Here is a 23,123-nt window from a genome sequence, read left to right as displayed (position 1 = left end):
ATATCAAAGATAGTACATTGTAAATAAACCTGAGTTGAGTAAGTGGAATAGTATTTATTCTTATTACATTTTATGTGCTAAAGTTTATTTATAGTATATTACAAACATATTTACACATTTGCTTTGCTCAAAAATATTGATATAGCTGTCTTATAAGTTTACCACACCATCTATGCCAAGGCATTTCAGTAACAGGGCCATTTCATAAAATGATCTCACAGGGGAACTGATTTTTAATCAAATGACTCTATCCTGTGTACAAAAGCATGGGAGAGACTAAAGAGAAGGCTGTACAGGGGAGAAAGTAGTGGTGACCTTTAGGGAACATTATGAAAGAAAGGATAGAGAAGAAAGAAGTAAAACATTCTTATTTAAGAAGGACAGCAACACACATTCGTGACACTTGGGTATCAAATAAACAGCAAGTCTGTGGTACTGTCAGAGTGAATGAAGATAAGAAACGTGTATATAAATTATCTGGGATTGAAAAAGGAATAAGTTGTAATGTGATGGAAGCAGTGAAATGCACCACAATAAGATGGCTGACCAACTGAATGGAATAGATGAGTGAAATAGAATAAGTATGACCCTTTGAAAAGTAATAGGATAAAGTAAATGTAATTTTAAATTTGACAACCACTGAATTAAACAAATGTAATCCACAGTCAATACATCTCTGGACATGAGACTGTTCTAAGGTAATGGCAATTTCATTTTTATCTTTTTCTCTGAAGACCACAATTATTGTTTTCCTGCTCCAATACCCATATACTATGTCAATATCCCTGCATAAAAGGGTGGCTAAGATGACATCCCACAGACACACTCACAATCAAGCCTACAAACATTTCCCAATATCTTTGCACACAAGTAACTCGCCACCAGCACCACTTTAATACATGTACTCTTTTTATTCTATCCTATCATTCTTCATACTTCTTTTATCCCATTTTTTTCTTAAATTCCAAACTTTAAAATCAGCACTATAAATCGTGACTCCTACCCACAACTGTCAATCTTTAAAATTTCCCACGATCTACATAATCTACCTGTGCTGTATCTTCTACCTACTTCTACTTGGTGAAATTATTCTATTATCAAACTTCACAGTGAAGCACATACTGAAACATCTTCTCTTTGATATAATCACTGTATTAAGATAAATCATGATGAGTGTTAACTTCTGCTATTATATTTTCCTTTTCAATTATTGCAACCAATATATTTTCTATGTGCACACACACACACACACACACACACACACACAGCTCAGTGGTTAGAGCGCTGGCTTCACAAGCCAGAGGACCGGGGTTTGATTCCCCGGCCGGGTGGAGATATTTGGGTGTGTCTCCTTTCACGTGTAGCCCCTGTTCACCTAGCAGTGAGTAGGTACGGGATGTAAATCGAGGTTGTTCCGGTGTCCCGGTGTGTGGTGTGTGCCTGGTCTCAGGCCTATCCGAAGATAAGAAATAATGAGCTCTGAGCTCACTCCATAGGGTAACATCTGGTTGTCTCGTCAGAGACTGCAGCAGATCAAACACACACACACACACACACACACACACACACACACACACATACCAATAACTACCATTTGATTCCTAGAGCATTCACATTCTTCTCCACTGCTTTGTATTTGGCATGCAGTACTTGACGAGTCTTCTCCGAGTCATGGCCACCAAGCCACTCTGAGTAACAGGACAGTACTCGCTGGTCATCATGTGGCCTTGATGCAGGAAGACTCTGATAAGCCTCCTCAAGCTGGGCCACCAACTCCTTTGAAGAGATTCCACTCTCTGGACGAACTTGTGCCCCACCATTCAAGCACCCTACAAGGTGAAATACATCACATTATCTATATGCACTCCCCCACTGCACCATTTTTTTTCACTTACAATAAGAATGTAATGTAACAGATACAATTTGTCAAAACAATATAGCAACTCTATTAAGCTAGAACCCTCAACAGTAAGACTTGGTTCAATTTGCAACTGTACGCAGTATTCAATAAGTACGTATAGTAGTACTTATATACAAACTGTAGTCATGAAAAGTTTGCACATGATACAAAGTAATACAAAAATCATGGCTCAACAAAATGTTTTGTTATTACTTAAATCTATCAGAGATAAATGCATGTGAAATATTACCAGAAGATAATTCATCTCCAGCCTCACTGCCTGTTTGAATACCCTAAAGAATCAGCCTTCTCTCTTTATTTCCCTGTATCTGATCACAAAGCATAGTGCAATAATGCAATTCATTAACAGTAATGGATATAACAGAGCAAATCAATAAATGTTTACCACTGATCGGTGATGAAATGAGGTGCTTTTTTTTTTGAGAGGGTGAAAGAACCAACATGTCAATCCATAAAAAAGAGGTCTGGACATCCAAAAAGACAGCTTTTACTGCTATGGACATTTTTTTTTTAAATGTAATGAGAACAGTCAGCCCAGTCAGGTATTGGAATAAATCCTTACTCTTTTTATTGTGAATCAAATTATAAAATCCTTACCTGAAGGACAGGCCATCACTTCTATGTAATGGTAAGGACTCTTCCCTCTCTTGAGCTTCTGTACCAAGTTCTGAATATTACGGAAGCCATAGGCAAGAGCAAAGCGCAATACTGTTTCGCCATTCACCTCAAGGATTACTTCACGAAAATCATTATTTCTGTAAATAGGAATAAAATTGAGTGGCAAAATAGTACAAATCCCACTAACTGAGTGGGTAAGGCTTTAATTTAACCTGTTAATTCCCAATAAAAATAATGTGCAGCTCTTTGCGTACTGACATGCAGTACCACTGTTGTACATACATATGTATGGCACTATAATTGAAAAATTCTATGTCTGTCACTTCATGAAACTTTAGAGAAAGTACATTATATGAACTTTGTCACCCAACCAAACAGATGTGTTACTTTGCTATTGTGACTCTTGTAGAAAACATGAGATCAGAGTAAAACAATGTTCATGTAACTGCTGTCAGACACAGCCATGGCATGCCACTTGAGGGACAAACAGATATATGCTGAAATATTTCCATTAAATGATGGTAAAATGTCATCATATGTGTCTGATGATAGTTTAACAAATTACATAGACAAAGTGCAATTAATTGAGAAAATTGAGGGTGAAGATGAGATCTCTTCACTAAGAAAAGACTTTATGATACTAACATTGCTACAGGCTGTGTGGTAAGATACTATAAAAACCCATATAAAATTGACACACCATTCATCATCATTAGAGGTGATGACAAACTACCGCTACTATCATTAGTTGTCATATTACAGAATTAAGCAAGATCAGGAAATATTCATTAAAACTTTTTTTGCATTTCCCAATGAATTTACATTATTTAGTGATTTGCCAAAGTTCCTGGAGCATAGGACAGTAGGCTTCAGACTTTCAATTTCTATCAGGAGCTGATAAGGCTAAGAGTGTGAATGAAGTGTATGTGAGGATGTAATCTGGACCACTCTATGTGGCATTGCTATATATATATATATATATATATATATATATATATATATATATATATATATATATATATATATATATATATATATATATATATATATATATATATATACGTACAGTAAGCCCCCACACTTGGCAAATTAATTAGTCTGGCAAAACTACTGCCAAATGCAAATTTCGCCAAGCACGAGTTCTTTATACCACATAAATTGCCTAAAAAATGCCTCAATCAGTCTTTGGTCATTGCCAAAGTCCCTCTTTTAACCCCCAAAATACCATTTTTCGAGCTGAAATAAAATCTTTTGCCTTCACATGTCAGAACACATGTACAAAACAGACCAATAAACAATAAATGAAGCTAATAAGACATGATATAAAGGCTGTAACTCCTGTTTTTCCACCCGTTTCCCTCGCTCACTTTCGTCCTTGCCGCCACCATCATTGCCCTTACCCCCACTGGTACCACCTGCTGCACTGGTAGAGGCCATGTTGGCGGTAAATCGCCAGAATTCGTTCCCACACTACCAGAACAGAGGGTAGCACAAACAAAATGCCTGAAGGGGACTCTCACACTACATTCTGATAGGTTTAGAGAGAGGTCTGACATCACCGAGGGAGCCGCGTGGTTCACTGTATGGCCACCAGGGGACCGCTAAGTTTGAATTCAAATTGTCAAGCATGCACTCAGTGGTCCGTGGCCACCCTACCGCCAAAAGTGAATTTCACCAAGCTGAGATTCACCAAGTGCGGGGGCTTACTGTATGTATGTATGTATGTATGTATGTATGTATGTATGTATGTATGTATATATATATATATATATATATATATATATATATATATATATATATATATATATATATATATATATATATATATATATATATATCAGTATGTAGACAGATAGATAATCATATATATATATATATATATATATATATATATATATATATATATATATATATATATATATATATATATATATATATATATATATATATATATATATATATATATATATATATATATATATATATATAAATTTCCACAACAAAATAACTGCTGATTTACAAATGAAGAATTTGATCATCACTAATAGCTACAGTTCAGAAAGAATATGGTTTGCTTTCATATATTACCTCAATATTTTCCACTGTAAGTCATCAATTTCTTGATTGAAAAGTTCCTTGGCAGCTTTAATAAATATGCTGTGAGCGTATCCACCTGACGATGACCCAGGATGGGAGGTGAGCTGTGAGCCAGAGCTCAGATCACCATCAAGGCAACAAGGAGACAAGGTCACCAATTCCACCTCATCTCGAACAAGCATCTGCTCAACCTCCACTGTCAGAAATATTTTCAATAATGATAATGCAAGACAGTAAATTCTTACTAAAATTCTCTTTACATCCACCTCCATAGTAATGCACAAAGAAATAAGTTAGTAAGTATTCATCCAGCTTTATGATCAGGGAAAAGTTGGGTAAGTAAAACTACAGTAATGCCAAACAATTTTACAGTAATTTTATCAACAACACACAGATATGTTTGTCAAGATGAATAAAAGTTTACTTGATCGAAAAAGATTCTTGGACCTTTGATTCAATATCACTTTTCAGCTTTCAAATAAGTACTGCATTACATTTATCATAAAAGATGTTGTACAAAATGCAGGGCAATAACTTGATTACATCAAATTAATAATTTATCACCAAATGCATAATTACTTAGAGTTTCCTTTCAACATATGGATTTCCTTTTCCATGTAAGTGATCATTTCAAACATTATCACTTACATCTATCTGAAACAATACATCATGAGCCTCTATTTGAGTAACTCACCTGAGGTTATGACACAGTCCACTTCACGAGCTGAGAAGGTTTCATTATAGAAGTCCTCTCTAGCAGCCTCTAACTTCTTGTCAAAGCACGGCATTACTGTAACATGGTATATCTGCAAATACAATTTTCATGTGTAATATTGTACTCAGACAGATAGGATTTTGTTATCTTAATAGTAAATTGTATTCAACTAGCACAAAGTTAAATTTTCATTCACTTAGCACATCACGAAACATCCCTCAGTTAAATGCAAACAAAATCTTCCTTTGATCTAGTAGGAGCCGTTTTCTCCATAAGTTGTTTCATTTCCAACAATTTTCTTAAGTACCTCTTCTGGTAAATGAGGGACATCTCATTCTACAACTGATTTAAGAATTAGCACTGTGATACTTTAATATGCCTTTGGAGCAAAAGTTCTCAATCTTTATCTATTAATATAAGGACTTTTTTTACCAATAACTATTCAATTACCATTTCTTTACCTTAGCACCTGCCTCACTAAGCAAAAAGAGTTTTCTAGACACAAAAATAACTACCTGAGGAGTTGCCCTATAGTATCTCAAGAAATTTTAAAGGCTAAAAGATTTTCTATCATTATGCCAATGTACAGACTTTAGGAATGTTTAGAAACAATTGATGCTAAATATACTCCATCAATATTACCAGGCTTGGCCTTGAGAAAACTAGATGAAATGCATTAACCAAAAAAATTCTGAATGAATCGCAGGCTTGTGAATCACAGTATGGGTAATGAATGGAATTCACTGACAACTGAGACTCTTCTAATTTGGCTATACAGCTTGCAGTCAGACTGTATTCCCCTAACACCACTTGCCTTATCAGGGGTTAAGCCTTTCTGTGTAGCCCACAGGTCCTTGACAAGACTTCCCATCACCTGCTGAGGACTCCTGACAGTGCTGATATATGGCAGAATGAAGGAACCATGTGTTTTCTCAGCATAACAAACCCATCCTGTAATATCAAACTTTTCTTTATTCTTCTCTCATCTAAAATTTATTGTTATCTTTACACTCTATAAACAGACATCTTTTCAACATTTCTAACATAATTCTTTGACATACCTGGACAAGCAGAAGCAAGCATAGGTAGAGTTTTAGGATCTGAATCCTTTTCCTTATATCTTTTCAGGAATTCCCTCTCAGCTTCAAGTAAGCTTAGATTGCGAGCAAAGTTTGTATCAAAGATGTAGTGGGCTCCTAATCTCTTGAAATAACCTGCAAAATATGGAATAATATGAGTACCTAACCCAGTTAATCCATATTATTCATGGAAGAAAAAGTCAATAAATGTCCTATTGACCAACTATAACAAATTCAAACATACACAAACACAGACACAAACACACACACACACACACACACACACACACAAAAAAAAAAAAAAAAAAAAACAGTATTCAGTAAGTATCAATGAGAAAAGTTTTCATATTATTGATTCACTTCCTCATAGGATTTTAAATCAAATGCCTCTTTCTATGTAGTATATAGGCTGCTACTTTAAAGTGTCATGACAATGCAATACATGCTCACCTGTGCATAAATTACAACTCTCATCATCTCTCTTTTCAGTGGATACTTACATTATGGATGGAAAAGTTCTGTATTCACATTGATACAAAAAAATTAAGCTCCGATTATTGAGGAAGACACTCAGGTAAATTAGTTGTAGTACGCCTCAAAATTTGATACAGAAAGTACTTAGGCACCATGCAGTTTCTACTGTACACTTCTCTATTATAGGGACTGCCATGTGCAGGCCTCACAGCTCTTTGCGGGACTGCTATGTGCAGGCCTGACAGCTTCTTACAGCTTCTATGTTCTTACATGTAATAAATAAATCTATAATTGATATATGAAATACTATTTTATCTTACATGTGGTGATACATTTCATAGATGTTGCTAAATGTATACAATCCACTGTACTTGTTATACATCTCTGAATTATGTTTCAGGCTTTTACCTCGTGAAAAGAGATGAAATAAGAACAATGATATTACACATCCAACAATACAACAATGAACTACAAAGCTTCCCTCTCAACTTACTTGCTAACTTTTGTGCACATTCATCAGCTCCTAAAGAATATTTGGCAGCAATGGAGAGGACAGCTTGTGGCGACATGGACACTATTATGGTCAACTTCTCTGAAATTTCTCTACTGTTATTTTCAGCAAGAACTCTGAAATTTCAAGAAGTTAAATTATCACATAAATATAACATATGAATATGTAGCAGACAACAAACAGCATGTTAAGGAATTCCATCAACAACAGCACAATACTTCATCACCATATATATGCTGCCTTGACATTTGAACTATGACTTTAGCTTACTTTGAGGAAGCTTTCACTAAGGAAGACAGCATAGTCTGTCCAAAAGCCTCTAACCAAAGTCATCAAATAGATAAATTTTTTAAATAATCTCAATAAAAAATTATATATCAAAAATTATATCACCAGTATTGAATAATCAATTTCTGATAATTCAAGACATTTGTCCATGTTGTCTCCCCAAGATAAAAAAAAAAAAGCACTATATCTACATCAAAATATGTTTATACTTCATAATGTCTGAAAGATTTGTCTATATTACCTATAGAACTCATCATGACTCTGCTGATTGACCAGCACCACCTCAGCCGACGTGATGCAGCCACTGCACGCCAGGCAGTCATTGAGAGTTATCTTGGCCTTTTCATACTTTGGCTGTATGGGGAAAGTCTTCATGAGTCACTGTATATTATGAACTATGATATTTAGTTAATACTACAATAACCAAAAATTTAATTACAAATATGCAAATAAAATCTTGGAACATTTATCAATTCAATTTGATACTGAGTATACTACGTATATGCATGTACAAGTATGAAAACTATACACGAACTGTAAAATCAGCTTCTTATCTAATGAAGCATTTTTCCTACTCTATTTCCAACAAAAGTGAAATCTTCTATTCTTTTTTCATGGCAGATGTCATTAGTTAGTGCTGTCTCTGAAGTGTATTATATATAGGCCTGTCTACCTCTCTCCTTTCACATCCCCATTCTTTTCCCCATCTTTCAATGCTTGTCATACCTCCTTCACCATCTCCCCCTCCAACACACACACACACACACACACACACACACACACACACACACACACACACACACACATGCGGAAAGAGATATCAATAAGATCTGGGAATGGAGCCAGAAGTGGAAATTAGAATTCAATACCAAAAAATGTTAAGCGATGGAAATGGACAAAAGTAATAGAAGGGCTAGGTTTGAGTACAAAATGGGAGAAGAGGTTATAATGGAAAAAAAAAAGGAAGAGAAGGATCTGGGAGTGATTATACAAGACACCTTGACTCCAGAAAGGCACATAAATGGCTTATTTGCTTCAACATGTAAGACACTAACAAATATCAGGGTGGGATTTAACTACATGGACAAGAGTATGATGAAAAAGATAATAACCAAGTTGATAAGACTTAGACTTGAATATTCAGCAGATAAATACACACACACACACACACACACACACACACACACACACACACACACACACACACACACACACACACACACACACACACACACACCTACTTTGTGAGTGTCAATTTGGTTTTAGAAAAGGGCGTTCATGCACGACAAACCTGATATGTTACTATTCGAGGGTGATAGATGTAATACAGGAAAGAGATGGTTGGGCTGATGGAATATATCTGGATTTAAAAAAGGCCTTTGATAAGGTACCACACCGGAGACTGATCTGGAAACTTGAAATGGTAGGAGGAGTGCATGGCAGTTTACTAAAATGGATGGAAGACTTTTTGGTAGGAAGAGAAATGAGAACAATAATTAAGGACAGACCATCAGAATGGGGCTTGGTGGAGAGTGGAGTTCCACAGGGATCAGTGTTGGCACCAGTAATGTTCGCGGTCTACATAAATGACATGGTGGATGGGGTGTCCAGTTATGTGAGCCTATTTGCAGACGATGCAAAATTGTTAAGAAAAGTGAGATGTGACAAAGATTGCGAACTACTCCAGGAAGACTTGGACAGAATATGGAAATGGAGCTGTACATGGCAAATGGAGTTCAACACGACAAAATGCAAGAAATTAGAGTTTGGCAAGAGTGAAAGAAGAATCAGGAGTATGTACAAGATAGGAAATGAAGACATAAAACCAGTCATGAAGAAAAAGACCTTGGGGTGACAATTACCAATGACCTATCGCCAGAGAGACATATAAACAAAATAATTGGAGAAGTATTGAACTTATTGAGGAACATAAGAGTGGCGTTCGTATATTTAGATGAAGAAATGATGAAGAAAATAATTACTGCAATGATAAGACCGAGGCTTGAATATGCAACAATACAGTGGGCTCGAACTTAAAGAAACACATAAGGAAACTAGAGAAAGTACAGAGGGCTGCAACAAAAATGGTGCCTGACTTAAGAGATTTGACTTATGAAGACAGACTGAACAGAATGCAACTTCCGACCCTGGAAAACAGAAGAAAGGGAGACCTGATAGCAATATACAGAGTGATGATTGGCATGGAAAAATGGATAGGGAAGATCTGTGTATGTGGAATGAAAGAATGTCGAGAGGGCATGGGAAAAAACTAAAAATGGCCACTTATAGGAGAGATGTGAAAAAATATAGCTTCCCTCATAGAAGGGTGGAAGCATGGAATAGTTTAGACGTGGAAGTGGTCAACGCAAGGAATATTCATGATTTTAAGAAAAAGCTGGACATTAGTAGATATGGAGACGGGACAACACGAGCATAGCTCTTTTCCCGTATGTTACAATTAGGTAAATACAATTAGGTAAATACACACACACACACACGCCCGGTAGCTCAGTGGTTAGAGCGCTGGCTTCACAAGCCAGAGGACCGGGTTCGATTCCTCGGCCGGATGGAGATATTTGGGTGTGTCTCCTTTCACGTGTAGCCCCTGTTCACCTAGCAGTGAGTAGGTACGGGATGTAAATCGAGGAGTTGTGACCTTGTTGTCCCGGTGTGTGATGTGTGCCTGGTCTCAGGCCTATCCGAAGATCGGAAATAATGAGCTCTGAGCTCGTTCCGTAGGGTAACGTCTGGCTGTCTCGTCAGAGACTGCAGCAGATCATACAGTGAAACACACACACACACTCTTCATTAAGTATGGAGAGGACTGTAGATTGAATTAAAACAGCATATAATTCACTAAGTATGAATCATGGTATATATGTCTGAAAATACTTGCAGGAAAACTGATTCCACAAGGCATAAGATCCAACAACTTGATGTAAACGTTGGACTAAACAAATGATTGGCGAAACATGACAGAAAAGTCTTATAGTATAACCATAAAAAAATTCAATGAATAAAATAGCAAATCTATTGAAAAAAATTACATGTAGTAAGGATAAACACCACTGCAGTAATATTATAGTTTCTGGTCTTACTTGCACGGCCATAGCAGCATCTGCTCCATCATTCTCAATTCGTATAACACCTCGACCAGACTTCTGCTCAACTTTTACTGGCTTGATGCATTCCTGAAATGAGAGTGAACATGAAAATAACACAGCCCACTAAACTTCCTCCTTTCATCATGAACAAACTTCTAACAGTCACAATGACTTTCTTTTCAAACACCGAGGCTTTACAATCATATCATATTTTCCATGTTATAAGACAGTTAATAAAACTGTATGAAAATTAATATATTATGTAGTATAACTATATCATGAATATTTTTGCCTTTAACATATAGTATCACTACTGTTCATCCAATATTAAATTATGATGATCCAATAAATAATCATTCAGCAATACAATACATTTAATATAAATATATCTAGGTATCTCATTTGGAATATGCATTTGAATTCCAAATTACATAAGTTGTGTAACTACTAAACATGAATACAAAATTAAAATTTATCCAGCTATTACCATCATCATTGTTATCTCAATGCATTATCATTTTTCTGTAATTTCCAAAGATGAATTAAAATAATTTTCAATATTGAAATTCCTATTAAAAATTCTTATAAATAAATAATTCTGGCAGGCCACTACAAAGGGTTTTCACTGAATATAAGAACCTGGGAAGGAAGTTTTCATACAAGGAGTGTAAAGCTGTTGTTTTCTTCAGTAAATACTGCATCTTACAGAAACTGAGAATCTAGAAGCACACCACATGTCTTTTTTTTGGGGGAAGGCAGGGGGCAGAGGAGACATTGTTGCTATGACTTTGAAACTGAACAAAGCAATTGGCATGCCTGAATTCATTACAATGACATTTGGGTGGTCACCTCACACACGCAAACACATGTAGGCCACACTTCCTTCCCACCACCCACTCCATATCCTACCATCAGAAGTTAAACATACATGCTGAATTAAACACAAAAACAACACTAAATTCTTTTACACCTATTTACTGACTTCCCTAAATATATATCTGCCATTGTTTCTGACAAGTGTTGATAGACTGGCTAGCTTTTTACACATAATGAAAGCAGATGTTATGTGAGATGAAAATATTTTAGGTCATCAAACACCACTCTATTCCAAACAGCCAAAAGAGACACATGTTCTAGCAATTTTGCTGTAGATTGTAGATAAAGATAATTTTAAAATATTCACCATAATAATTAAAAGTATTAAATTACCTGCGACGGTGCTATGAAATCATCAAGATCGGTAAGTTTCAACACTCCACTGAAGCCAGACATGATTCTCAAGGTATGGTAAACCTTCTGCTTCTACTTCAGTGATAAAAGATAAGGGTACACTTCCTATATCTAACAGTATCTGAAAAGAAAGTCAATGCCATTAATGACAAGTTTTTCTTGGAAGAGAAAGATTATAGGAAGGATGGGAAGGCAGCTATGCTAAACTTAAACCACAAGCTTTGGTGGTGTCAAAAAAAAAAAAAAAAAGCAAAAGAATATAAGAAAAAACTACACATTCATAGCAAAAAATTGAATCTAAAAATGCTTTCTTTCATAATACCCACATGGATATTGACAGTTTTTGTGTTCATACCTGTTCATATGTACATACATTTAATTTGTTTTCATTCAAAGTTAAATAAAAATAACAAGGGAATTCATGACTGTGCTACTATGCTTTTCAACAGGTGTGTTACCTTGATTTTCTCGATTGTCTCGGTAACGAAGTGTTGGATCACTATTATACTTTGCCACAGCATATTTCACACCAAGCGCTAATTTTTCACTGCACAGTGCATTACCAGAAGTGTATGAGTAAGCTGCATACTCTTGACAATTGAGAGAAATTTCCAATATCCGGAGAAGGCATTCGGACAGTCACTACTACGTCACTCCCTAGCCCCACCCACCTCTCTCCCACTGTATGTTCCCTCCTCTCTGTCACTCATTATCCCCTTCCTCAATAAACCCTATCCTCAATCTCTCTCTCTCTCTCTATCATGGATTCATAACCTAAGGTGAACGTTGTTTTCCTGAAGTATATAAAAAATGTGGTATACCAACGTAGACCGGTCATTTATTTAGAGTGAAATAATGAGGAAATAAAGCCTTGGTTACGATAACGTGAAGGTTGATAACGAACGAGAATGTTGGCAAACAAGTGGCTTAATGGATGCACCAGTGGGAGTGCCATATACCTCTCATTGGTTGGTGCAAAATTGAAATGAATTTAATTCCATGAAAGAGAGAGAGAGAGAGAGAGAGAGAGAGAGAGAGAGAGAGAGAGAGAGAGAGATTGTTGAGGAAGGGATAACGAGTGATAGAGAGGAGGGAACATACAGGGGGAGAGAGGTGGGTGGAGCTAGGGAGTGACGTAGTAATGACTGTCCAAATGCCTTCTCCGGATATCGGAAATTTCTCTCAATTGTCAAGAGTATGCAGCTTACTCATACACTTCTGGTAATGCACTGTGCAGTGAAAAATTAGCGCTTGGTGTGACATATGCTGTGGCAAAGTATAATAGTGATCCAACACTTCGTTACCAAGACAATCGAGAAAATTTAGGTAACACACCTGTTGAATAGCATAGTAGTTTTAAGTGGAGAGATGCTGTGGAGGGAAGCAAAAAGTAAAGTGCTTCTCAATGACAGAAGGAACCACTTTGTACTCCAAATTATAAGGTCAATGATTATCAAGGTCATTGCTAAATTAAACAAGCATTTTCAAGTCCTTCTTTAAGAGGTGGCTTTCCTAAACAGCTTCTATAATGCAAACTGCCCAGAGAAGACACCTGCCACCAAGTTCTTTGTAATAATGTAAGTATTTGTTAAACTATTGTATATTTGGATATCTCAGATCAGGTAAGTTTGGAAATCACAGGGTTAAACAGTGCACCCCTTCTATTGTTGGGTTAGATCAGCAAGGCCAATGGAGGTGCAGCTCTCTGTTATGTTATGTTAAGTAAAACCATACTGAGCCTATGGATGAAGGTTGGGGGGCCCGCAGCCTACCTGCTAGATTATGTAAGATTTGAGAGCCCATATCTTAGTCATATCTGCTTCCTCAAGTCATCCATAAAAGTCCGAGGTGGATTACACTTCCCGTAGACTTTTTTCGAAACTACACTTTTCATTTTTGTTCCCTATCTGAAAAACCACTTTCCCACCATGAAACGACAAAATATTTCATATAATTTTTTTAACGAAGACTTACCTAATTTAACAAGTCTACACTGGAGTCAAAATCTACAGCTCAGTTTCCAAGCTTTCTGACTAGTACAGGTGGGCTGAGTTGGGCAGCTTGCAGAACAGCTACCTACATTGGCTACCACCAGTGACCCCCTTGCTGCTATACACACTGCAGCCTACAGTATGTGGCACTGTCCTCATATAGACGTCCCTCAAGCTATATTAAAACAGTGCCCGAAATAAGACTAAAAAACATACTAATAATGTAATATCTTCCTGAAGACGTTTACGAATATACCTTCACTAGCTTTGTTTACATCTAAGGTAATCTTGATCTTGATCTTGTGGTTACGGGTGGTACAGGTGACGCAGAATTTCTTCTGGGTCAGGCCTTTGTATCTCGTGATCGCTCCGGAACTAGGCCTTTGGATCGGCACCTCCTGCAAAGGAAAGAAAAGTAAAAGACAAGCAAAGCATAAAAGAAAAAAGCAGTATTATATTCACTAGTAATCTTTACTCCTCGCTCGCCACATTCTGTCCAGACACTCCTTCACAGCCTCAATCATCCTTTCAGTCTTTCACTCGTCTCAACACAGTCTCAGCAGCAGCACCATCCATTCCCTTCCTGTCTTCTGCACTATTTCATTTTTATTATGCCCTAATTCAGGTGGTTGTTCTTGATCTTCGCATGGCAGATATCCATTCACTACTTTCCGAATCTCCTACCTACAACAGTATCTCTTGTAAGGAGCATTGTAAAGTAATACACCTTATCTACATATTCAATATTTGATGTACCTTATTCTCCTTACATATTCCTTCATGAAGCTCAGTCATATTTTCTTTTATTTTCTTTCTTTCTTTCTGTCAGCGACATTTTCGCCTTGAACATTCTGTCGACAAAGGTCGTAGCAAATTCACAATCAAAGACAAGGCAACACACACACACACACACACACACACACACACACACACAGTAGTAGTAATCATCACCAAAGACTATATATTCTATATATGAGATTATATATTTTATATGTAGTCTTTGATTATCACACTCAGCTCACAACCGAGAAGGCCTGGGTCCCGGGTTCGAGTCGAGGCAAACAGGCGAGCCTCTATGTGTAACCCTGTTTACCTAACACCAAACAGGTACATGGTGTAATTTGAGGAATTGTAGCCGCGCTTTCCCGGTATGTGGAACGTGGTGTAGTCTCAGTCCTACCCGAATTCGGTCTATGAGCTCTGAGCTTGCCCCGTAATGGAGAAGGTAAACTGGTTGGGTGACCAGCAGACGACCGTGAACACACACACACACACACACACACACACACACACACACACACACACACACACACACACACACACACACACACACACACACACACACACACACACACACACACACACACACACACACACACACTCTCTCTCTCTCTCTCTCTCTCTCTCTCTCTCTCTCTCTCTCTCTCTCTCTCTCTCTCCTGAGCATTGAAAATCAAATATATACTATAACATATCTTTGGTAGACTTCCTCATATTCTATTTATGTGATAGTTAGACCATCGCCACATCCACCCAAGGTTCACCAAGGTCCATAGTTCATTGCACTTCGTAAAATCAACCTTTTTACAATTTTTTTTCATTTTTCAATTTTTAGATTTTCCATCATCTAAGTCTAATCTCTTATTCAACTCATGTTTGTACGCCTAGGTTTCATCATTCATCTTTAATGTATTAGTATCAAGGCTAAAAGTTCGATCACCAGTAAGTTCCACAGCAAAAGCGCACTACATGATTCCACCTTAATCCTGCCCAGATATTTCCTCCCGGTAAAGAAATCACCAGTATCTACCTGCTGTTTACAATTATTTTCACAGTAACAATAGGAAATGCTGATTATTTTGCCATGATATTCTAAATGCTCACATATCTATTCAAGTCACGCAACCATGCAATAACTGCCTCTTCTTCTTTCTACTTCTTCTTCTTTCTTCTTCTTCTTCTTCATCTTCTTCTTCTTCTTCTTCTTCTTCTTCTTCTTCTTCTTCTTCTTTCTGCTTATTCTTTTTCATTTTTTCTTCTCTATTGAAATAACGGAGATTTGCTTCTCTCCGGACTAACAAAACACCCACCTCCCGCGCCGTAGGGAATGCTGCCCTAACACTGGAACCAATGACTTGCACTGCTGAGTCACACTGTATTTTACGTCACACGCCATCCCGTGTATTTTTCCCATCCTCATGAGCAGCCGAGAGAAGAGCCGGTATCCTGCTGCAACTCGTCAGTCTCGAGTTGCTTCTCATCTAGTCGCCTCGCTGCCTCACCATCTCGCTCTTCCCTATAGCGTCACGTTCTCTTCTTGCGCTCCTAACGCAACTTTTTCTCTGGAGTGTGACACAATAACTGAGTGCTCTGCCAAGCAATGTCAGGGGAGGAGCGAGGATGGTGGGTTTTAGTGGTGATGGTGTCAGTGGCAGCATCAGGGTACACACAGGGGCTGGGAGATGTACACACCTCTGCTGCCTCTGTGGCCCGCTTGGTGGAGGCTGAGCAAGCAGTAGTCGCCGCCCTTCAAGATTACGTGACGAAGGAGGATGCTCGCCTAGAAGTTATCAGAAGGTACGTTCAAGTTGACCTCAGTCCTGGGCCACGTGATGACACAGGAAATAATTGAAAGTCTGATGTACTATTCATATATAGCACGTGTTATTCCACAAGATATAAGATATTACTCGTTGTATATACTGACTAAGAAATGTTTTTATATGTAAAGATAACTAGTGTAATTTTTTAGAGAATAATAAATGATTATATGTTCTCTGACAACATAATGCTTCACCACATTTCTCAGGTAAGGGTTACCAGGATAATGAGCACATGTATGGTATGCCTAAAACTAACATCAGTTATTTCTTACGAGGACACCAGAGTTGTCATTCTGTAAATAAACTTATTTAATGATTACCAGTAGCTTTTGTTATCACCATTTTATTTTCATTTACATTTTTAACGTTACTAATGATATATTTTTTTTTTTTCAAGAATTTAGTGTTCCGTGTTTCCCAATGTCATGGCGTGAATTAATGTTATCAGTGACGCTTTTAAAATCCCATGGGGTCGTTTCTCTCTCTGAACATATTTCTTTTATAAATGTGGATATATAACAAACTGAAAAGCGTGCACTGCACGACTGCAACATTACTGAGAGATTGTCGATGTCGGTGTTTTTCGCCCGATATGGCAACGTCTTCCTTACAACGTAAACGATTCCAGAGAGGAATAATCAGCTGCCGTCCGTATAACTTTTACACTGGTTTTGTCATCTGAGGAAGGGTCTGGTAACTAGAGGGCGTGACACAATAGCGCTCCACCCTTCATTACACCCTAATGAGGTGCCGCGGCTTGAGTGATTGTGGCTGACTCTAGACGGGGCCATCCTTCGCTTCTACCCCAACACATATCCCACCTCTCTCTCTCTCTCTCTCTCTCTCTCTCTCTCTCTCTCTCTCTCTCTTTCTGTCTGTCTCTGTGTGTGTGTGTGTGTGTGTGTGTGTGTGTGTGTGTGTGTGTGTGTGTGTGTGTGTGTGTGTGTGTGTGTGTGTCTCCTTTTCCTCTTGTGATAAGAGAAAACATTGGCATTTGATACGTACATCCACACATGAATGACAGACAATAAATGGAAGAGAGTAACAAACGGAAAGGGAACAACAGGAAGAAAGAAAAGAAGAGAAGCATGACAAAGACGAAGAAGATAAGGGGGTTGAAGTCGCTGAAAGGCGGTGGACCAGGATAAAGCCCGGATGAGGGTAACGGTAGCTGGCATTATTATCAACATTATCCGCGGCTCGCTGATCTCTTCCTCCCGAGCAGGACCTCACCAGCGACCATCACCGTAGCGACCAGTTTGGCGGAGTCAGTCATTACCTACTTTCCTCCCCGCCCCCGCACCCGCCCTCTCTCTCTCTCTCTCTCTCTCTCTCTCTCTCTCTCTCTCTCTCTCTCTCTCAGGTGCGATGCATATCTTTACGACTATTGTTTAGACTTTGAAGGAGAGAGAGAGAGAGAGAGAGAGAGAGAGAGAGAGAGAGAGAGAGAGAGAGAGAGAGAGAGAGAGAGAGAGAGAGAGAGGGAAAATGTGTGTGCATATGTGTGTGTGTGTGTGTGTGTGTGTGTGTGTGTGTGTGTGTGTGTGTGTGTGTGTGTGTGTGTGTGTGTGTGTGTGTGTGTGCTGTACAATCTCAGTACACTCAGTGATTTGCAAGGTATCCTGGATTTTACGCTTAACACTGTAACTTGACCAGGTCACGTGATGTTCATCTCAACGAATGCATATTACTGTCACTGAATGAATTGTTCTTTTATGTAAGAGGGAAAATCACTCCTTATATACATTATTTCAACAGTAAAGTGAGTTTCAATAATAATCAATAATATGCCTGATCGTGTAGAATAATAAAACCAAGTAATTACTACAGTGTCAACAGCGAGAAAGGTATACAACGCTCCATGTGCTAAGCTGAGACATATGCACGAGAGATGTGAGCAAGGTCAGATAATCTCTATTCCAAGATCATGGCTCAGAAACGGTTTGCTCTCTCAGCATGACTATTTTCAAAGACCACAGAGATGATTAACTGAGTTCTAAAGAGTGATTTTCGTGTAAATTTCGTTGCTAATTTGTCACTAAGATCATAAAGTCAAAAATACGAGTAACTTTAAACAGACTTTTTTTGTACTACACAAAAATGTCTTGATAATTAACTTAGTTGCATTCTGCCTCACATTAGTGATATACCGTCAAAAAAAAAAAAATAACGAACATAGATACAGAATACGTATATAACAGTAAAGAAGAAATATAGTAGAATATTGTGGAATACACTTAGTGTCTATATTTGGAACGACAGTTAAGAATGCGTCAGATCAGGTTTGTGTTTTGTGTTACTAGTACCAAAAAACTCATCCCGCTAATTCAGGTACGTCGAGAGTTGGCGCGGCAGCGCGGCAGACTACGTGCACAACCCCATCAACAGTTACTTCTTCATGCGGCGCCTCACCCAAGATTTCCTCCCCGTGCAGGACGCGCTCCACCCTCCTTCCACGGCAGGTCAGACGGCGTTTCTCCCTTTCTTGGAGTGCTCCATAGCGGCGTGCGTCTAGTGTTGTTATCATTATTAAGATGCTTTAGTGACTGTCACTATGAGAACACATTTGGTATACGTATCATCTTCCCATCGTTAAGTACAGTTGTCAGAACTTTGTTGTCTAAATTTTGGTATATGTAATGATAAAGCGATGCTTATGTCTAACATATTTTCTATTTTCTTCAGTCACCTTTAGTAGGAATCTTCTTATCCTTATAATGGTGGAAAATTTAGCTACACCTCACCTCTCTCTCTGTTGCTTCACAGATTTACACGAAAACATGTCCTCGCTAAGGGGGAACCTGAATTTACCTGAGGAGACTGACCTTAACGGCGTTGCCTTTGCCTTAGTGCGCCTCCAGGACACTTACAATCTCACCGTGGACGACTTGGTGGAAGGGGACATTCGGGGAAGGAAAGCTGTACAGGTACTGTCAGGTGAGGTGCTACCTGCCGGCTGGTTCCTCTTAATGCACTCTGAAACACAGCCAGCATCTAATCTCCACTGGATTCTTTTCATTAGTTCGCTTATTTAGTTCTTGATACTTAACTTGTATGAAACATAAACAATTGAATAAACAGACGAAACGAAACTTCCATGACGTTACTAAATTATGTAAAATATTTCCCTATTCTGTCAAGACAAATACCTTTCTCCACTGTTGCGTTACTCCTGCCGAGATGACAGCCAAGCGGCTGACAAGTGGTAATATAGGCCTTTCGTATTGCATTACAGCTGACGACTGTTTCCGTCTTGGCCAGCAGAGCTTTAACAACCTGGAATTTGACCTGAGTGAACAATGGTACCGGAAAGGCCTCGAGCTCCTGGCAAATCAGCAGCCTCTCACGCGGGAGGAACAAACCAGGATAGAGCGAGTGAGCCGCCAGCAGGAGCACCGCGTCTTGATGGTGGGTAGGGGGGAAGGGGACGGCGGGAAGGAACTGGTGGTTTGCTCTCACCAAGCTTTGAAAAGTTATCCAGCTAGGCTACTCTTCGATTTTTATTTTTCTGCATGTGCACTACTCCTGAATCAGAATTCAGAGCATGCAATACATATACAAACAGTGTGTGTGTGTGTGTGTGTGTGTGTGTGTGTGTGTGTGTGTGTGTGTGTGTGTGTGTGTGTGTGTGTGTGTGTGTGTGTATATATATATATATATATATATATATATATATATATATATATATATATATATATATATATATATATATATATATATATATATATATATATATGTATGTGTGTGTGTGTGTGTGTGTGTGTGTGATGTGTGTGTGTGTGTGTGTGTGTGTGTGTGTGTGTGTGTGTGTGTGTGTGTGTGTGTGTGTGTGTGTGTGTGTGTGTGTGTGTGTGTGTGTGTGTGTGTGTGTGTGTGTGTGTGTGTGTGTGTGTGTGTGTGTGTGTGTGTGTGTGTGTGTGTGTGTGTGTGTGTGTGTGTGAGAGTGTGAGAGAGAGAGAGAGAGAGAGAGAGAGAGAGAGAGAGAGAGAGAGAGAGAGAGAGAGAGAGAGAGAGAAACAAGTTCTGATCCGCATGAACAAGATTTTATGTCCAAGTTCTGTGCGTTTACTGTTTAAAGACTGACCGCCGAATTATCTTCAGAGTAAAATGGTGACGGAGATGGCCCGGCACTCCAACTCAGAAATGCTGGACAACTTCTCTGGCCTGGGCATTCCTATTTCCTTCCAGCAGGAAATATATGCCAACCACAAAGGCGCAGAAGCAGTGAAGAGGCTCGATGACCTCTACCGTCGTTTATGTCGAGGCGAACAGATTCAGGTTAGACTCGAATAAACTGTTAGTCGCATCATGAGTTTTTGCTTACAGTCTAGTTTCTTTGGAGTGTAATGGAGACAAAAACATGCACGATAAGTAAAACTGGTTAGCGGACATGCACTGAGGTTTGAGCGGTATCTCCTTTTTTCCTGCAGTCTCCCGAGGCGTTTATTGGCATGAAGTGCGGCTATGTGTTTGGGGGTTCCGCCTACCACCGCCTCATGCCCTTCAAGGCGGAGCTGCGGTGGGCCGACCCAATAATTGTTGTGTACCATGACGTGTTGACAGAGGCTGAGACGGAGGCGGTGAAGCAGTTGTCCCTGCCTCGCCTGGCCACCACCATGGTTCATTCCTTCACCACGCATCAGATCCGCAAATCCTTGGCCAGGGTTGGCAAGACGTAAGTACACTATACTAACCTCAAACTTCGCAATTGTTCCACTTCATGCTTCTCCTTACATCTTAGTAAAGAGTGGTCACTCATGTCATCTTTTTGTACACATAATATGTTGCAGTGCGTGGGTGAAAAGAGGAGACGACCCTGTTGTAGACAAAATACTGCAGAGGATCGAGTACATGACGGGACTCAGCACCCTCACCTCTGAGGACCTCCACGTGCTTAACTACGGGATCGGTGGCCATTACGACGCTCACGTTGACTTCTTTGACCTGGAAGAAGTTAGTAACAAGTTATGAAAATGGTCTAATACTCCATGAAAGATATTTTATCGAAGTAAGACATATTTCAGATATGATATATTTCTTGAAATATATCTTATTAGAATAAAATATGTTTTATGAAAGTCTTTTTTATTTACATTATGTTGTGAAATTTCAGTGACAGGCATATATAATCATGTACACCACCAAAGGACAAGCTGTCACACATTTAAATTTTTTACACAATTCTTTATTACAGAAATCTCTGGACAAGACGCCTCACCAAGGGGATCGTCTGGCCACCATGCTCTTTTATGTGAGTATGAAGAGGCGACCACATCTGGTTTCTCCTTCAATCTACAGTCTCAGTAAGGGAAGCTGATAGGGACAAAGAATTAGCTAAGTAGTTAAAAACAAAAAAAAAGATAGGAGCAGAAATATCTCTTCTCTCAAACTTGCCCATCTCACAATCCACTCGATGATGTGAGATGTAACAGGACAGCTCTTTAGTCATCAGGTTATTCACCGGAGCATATTATGTTTCTTGTTATTTAAATCCTTAATCGGATGAACATTATTTATTGATATGTTGGAGAAAACCTGTTACTGACTGACTACCACCTTCAGCTGAATGACGTGGAGGCGGGAGGGTCGACAGTGTTCCCAACGTTAGGAGTGGAGGTGGCTGCCAGACGAGGCTCGGCGCTCTTCTGGTTCAATCTAAAACGCAATGGACGAGGAGACTATCGCACGGTGCACGCCTCTTGTCCCGTCCTGCTGGGAGAGAAGTGGAGTGAGTGTCCATCCATGTGTCCGTGTGGATCAGCTGTGCATTGTTTCTTTCACTGTCTAGACTTCACCTCTCAAGTAACTTTTCCCCTTCCTGAACAGGTCATGTAGCCGATGCCTGGTTTGTTGAGTCAGTCTAATGCAAAAATGCGACACCTCTTGGCCTTGATACTTTGTGAAGAGTCTGGACGACTGAAATAGTAACAGATTCATGTATTATTCCCTTAAGATTTGTTTTCCAGAAGACGAAGCAGGAAGAATCAAGAGCTCTGAAGTACTCAGTTTGACGTTACTTAACAAAAATCAAAATAGATCTGCCAGCATGAAAGCTAATATGATTTAATTTAGGAACATTATTCTTGGTCGGGATGCGTTACTTAAATGAGTGAGTAATGATTATGACAATGATGACGACGATAGCGATGATGAGAACGATTACATGAAAGCAACAAAAAAGAAAGAAGGCAATATTAACAAGCCTTTCCAAAATTTCAGTTGCTAATTTATGGCTACACGAGTGGGGGCAAGAGTTTCGGTGGTCATGTACGCTGGACCCCGAGGAGTGAGCCTGACCTGCACTCCTTGATTCTCAGCACCCTCCTCACCCAACCACGCCGCCAACACCTGCCTCCTACAGCGTCCATCCCACAGCCTTCCACTCTCTTCATTCTCAGCACTCCTTCTCTCCGATAATCTTGCTTGAAAAAAAATAAGTAACTGTATTGGTTATTGTAGATTTGAGAGAGAGAGAGAGAGAGAGAGAGAGAG

The 23,123-nt window shown here is 38.9% G+C and overlaps 2 protein-coding genes across 7 annotated transcripts in view; one reads left to right on the top strand and one right to left on the bottom strand.

Annotated features, from left to right (window-relative positions):
• Positions 1-14,426, bottom strand: part of LOC123504995 (cytosolic Fe-S cluster assembly factor narfl-like) — a 29,589-nt gene extending 15,163 nt beyond the window's left edge. The window contains exons 1-12 of one of the 6 annotated variants that reach the window (XM_045255997.1): positions 14,249-14,426; positions 12,017-12,158; positions 10,802-10,894; positions 7,945-8,057; positions 7,398-7,531; positions 6,413-6,565; positions 6,166-6,302; positions 5,331-5,442; positions 4,628-4,832; positions 2,519-2,676; positions 1,562-1,829; positions 38-1,268 (exon numbers count right to left, since the gene is read on the bottom strand). In XM_045255997.1, the coding sequence (XP_045111932.1) occupies positions 1,588-1,829; positions 2,519-2,676; positions 4,628-4,832; positions 5,331-5,442; positions 6,166-6,302; positions 6,413-6,565; positions 7,398-7,531; positions 7,945-8,057; positions 10,802-10,894; positions 12,017-12,079 (1,410 nt within the window). In that variant the 5' untranslated portion in view covers positions 12,080-12,158; positions 14,249-14,426 and the 3' untranslated portion in view covers positions 38-1,268; positions 1,562-1,587. The other 5 variants (XM_045255994.1, XM_045255993.1, XM_045255995.1 and 2 more) reach the window with 5 other exon arrangements.
• A 1,869-nt stretch (positions 14,427-16,295) lies between these two features.
• The window catches only part of LOC123504991 (prolyl 4-hydroxylase subunit alpha-2-like), a 7,221-nt gene continuing 393 nt past the window's right edge, over positions 16,296-23,123 (top strand). Inside the window, exons 1-10 of the mRNA XM_045255982.1 lie at positions 16,296-16,605; positions 18,963-19,093; positions 19,398-19,568; positions 19,867-20,039; positions 20,733-20,909; positions 21,062-21,306; positions 21,422-21,584; positions 21,826-21,882; positions 22,194-22,359; positions 22,851-23,123. The exon at positions 22,851-23,123 is cut by the window's right edge and continues 393 nt beyond it. Of these exons, the coding sequence (XP_045111917.1) occupies positions 16,409-16,605; positions 18,963-19,093; positions 19,398-19,568; positions 19,867-20,039; positions 20,733-20,909; positions 21,062-21,306; positions 21,422-21,584; positions 21,826-21,882; positions 22,194-22,359; positions 22,851-22,921 (1,551 nt within the window). The 5' untranslated portion in view covers positions 16,296-16,408 and the 3' untranslated portion in view covers positions 22,922-23,123. The remainder of the gene's footprint in view (positions 16,606-18,962; positions 19,094-19,397; positions 19,569-19,866; positions 20,040-20,732; positions 20,910-21,061; positions 21,307-21,421; positions 21,585-21,825; positions 21,883-22,193; positions 22,360-22,850) is intronic.

Source organism: Portunus trituberculatus, chromosome 17, assembly GCF_017591435.1.
Source record: "Portunus trituberculatus isolate SZX2019 chromosome 17, ASM1759143v1, whole genome shotgun sequence".
NCBI classification, from domain to species: Eukaryota; Metazoa; Arthropoda; class Malacostraca; order Decapoda; family Portunidae; genus Portunus; species Portunus trituberculatus.
The sequence above is the reverse complement of the archived record's forward strand: the minus strand, read 5'-3'. Positions and strand labels throughout refer to the sequence as shown.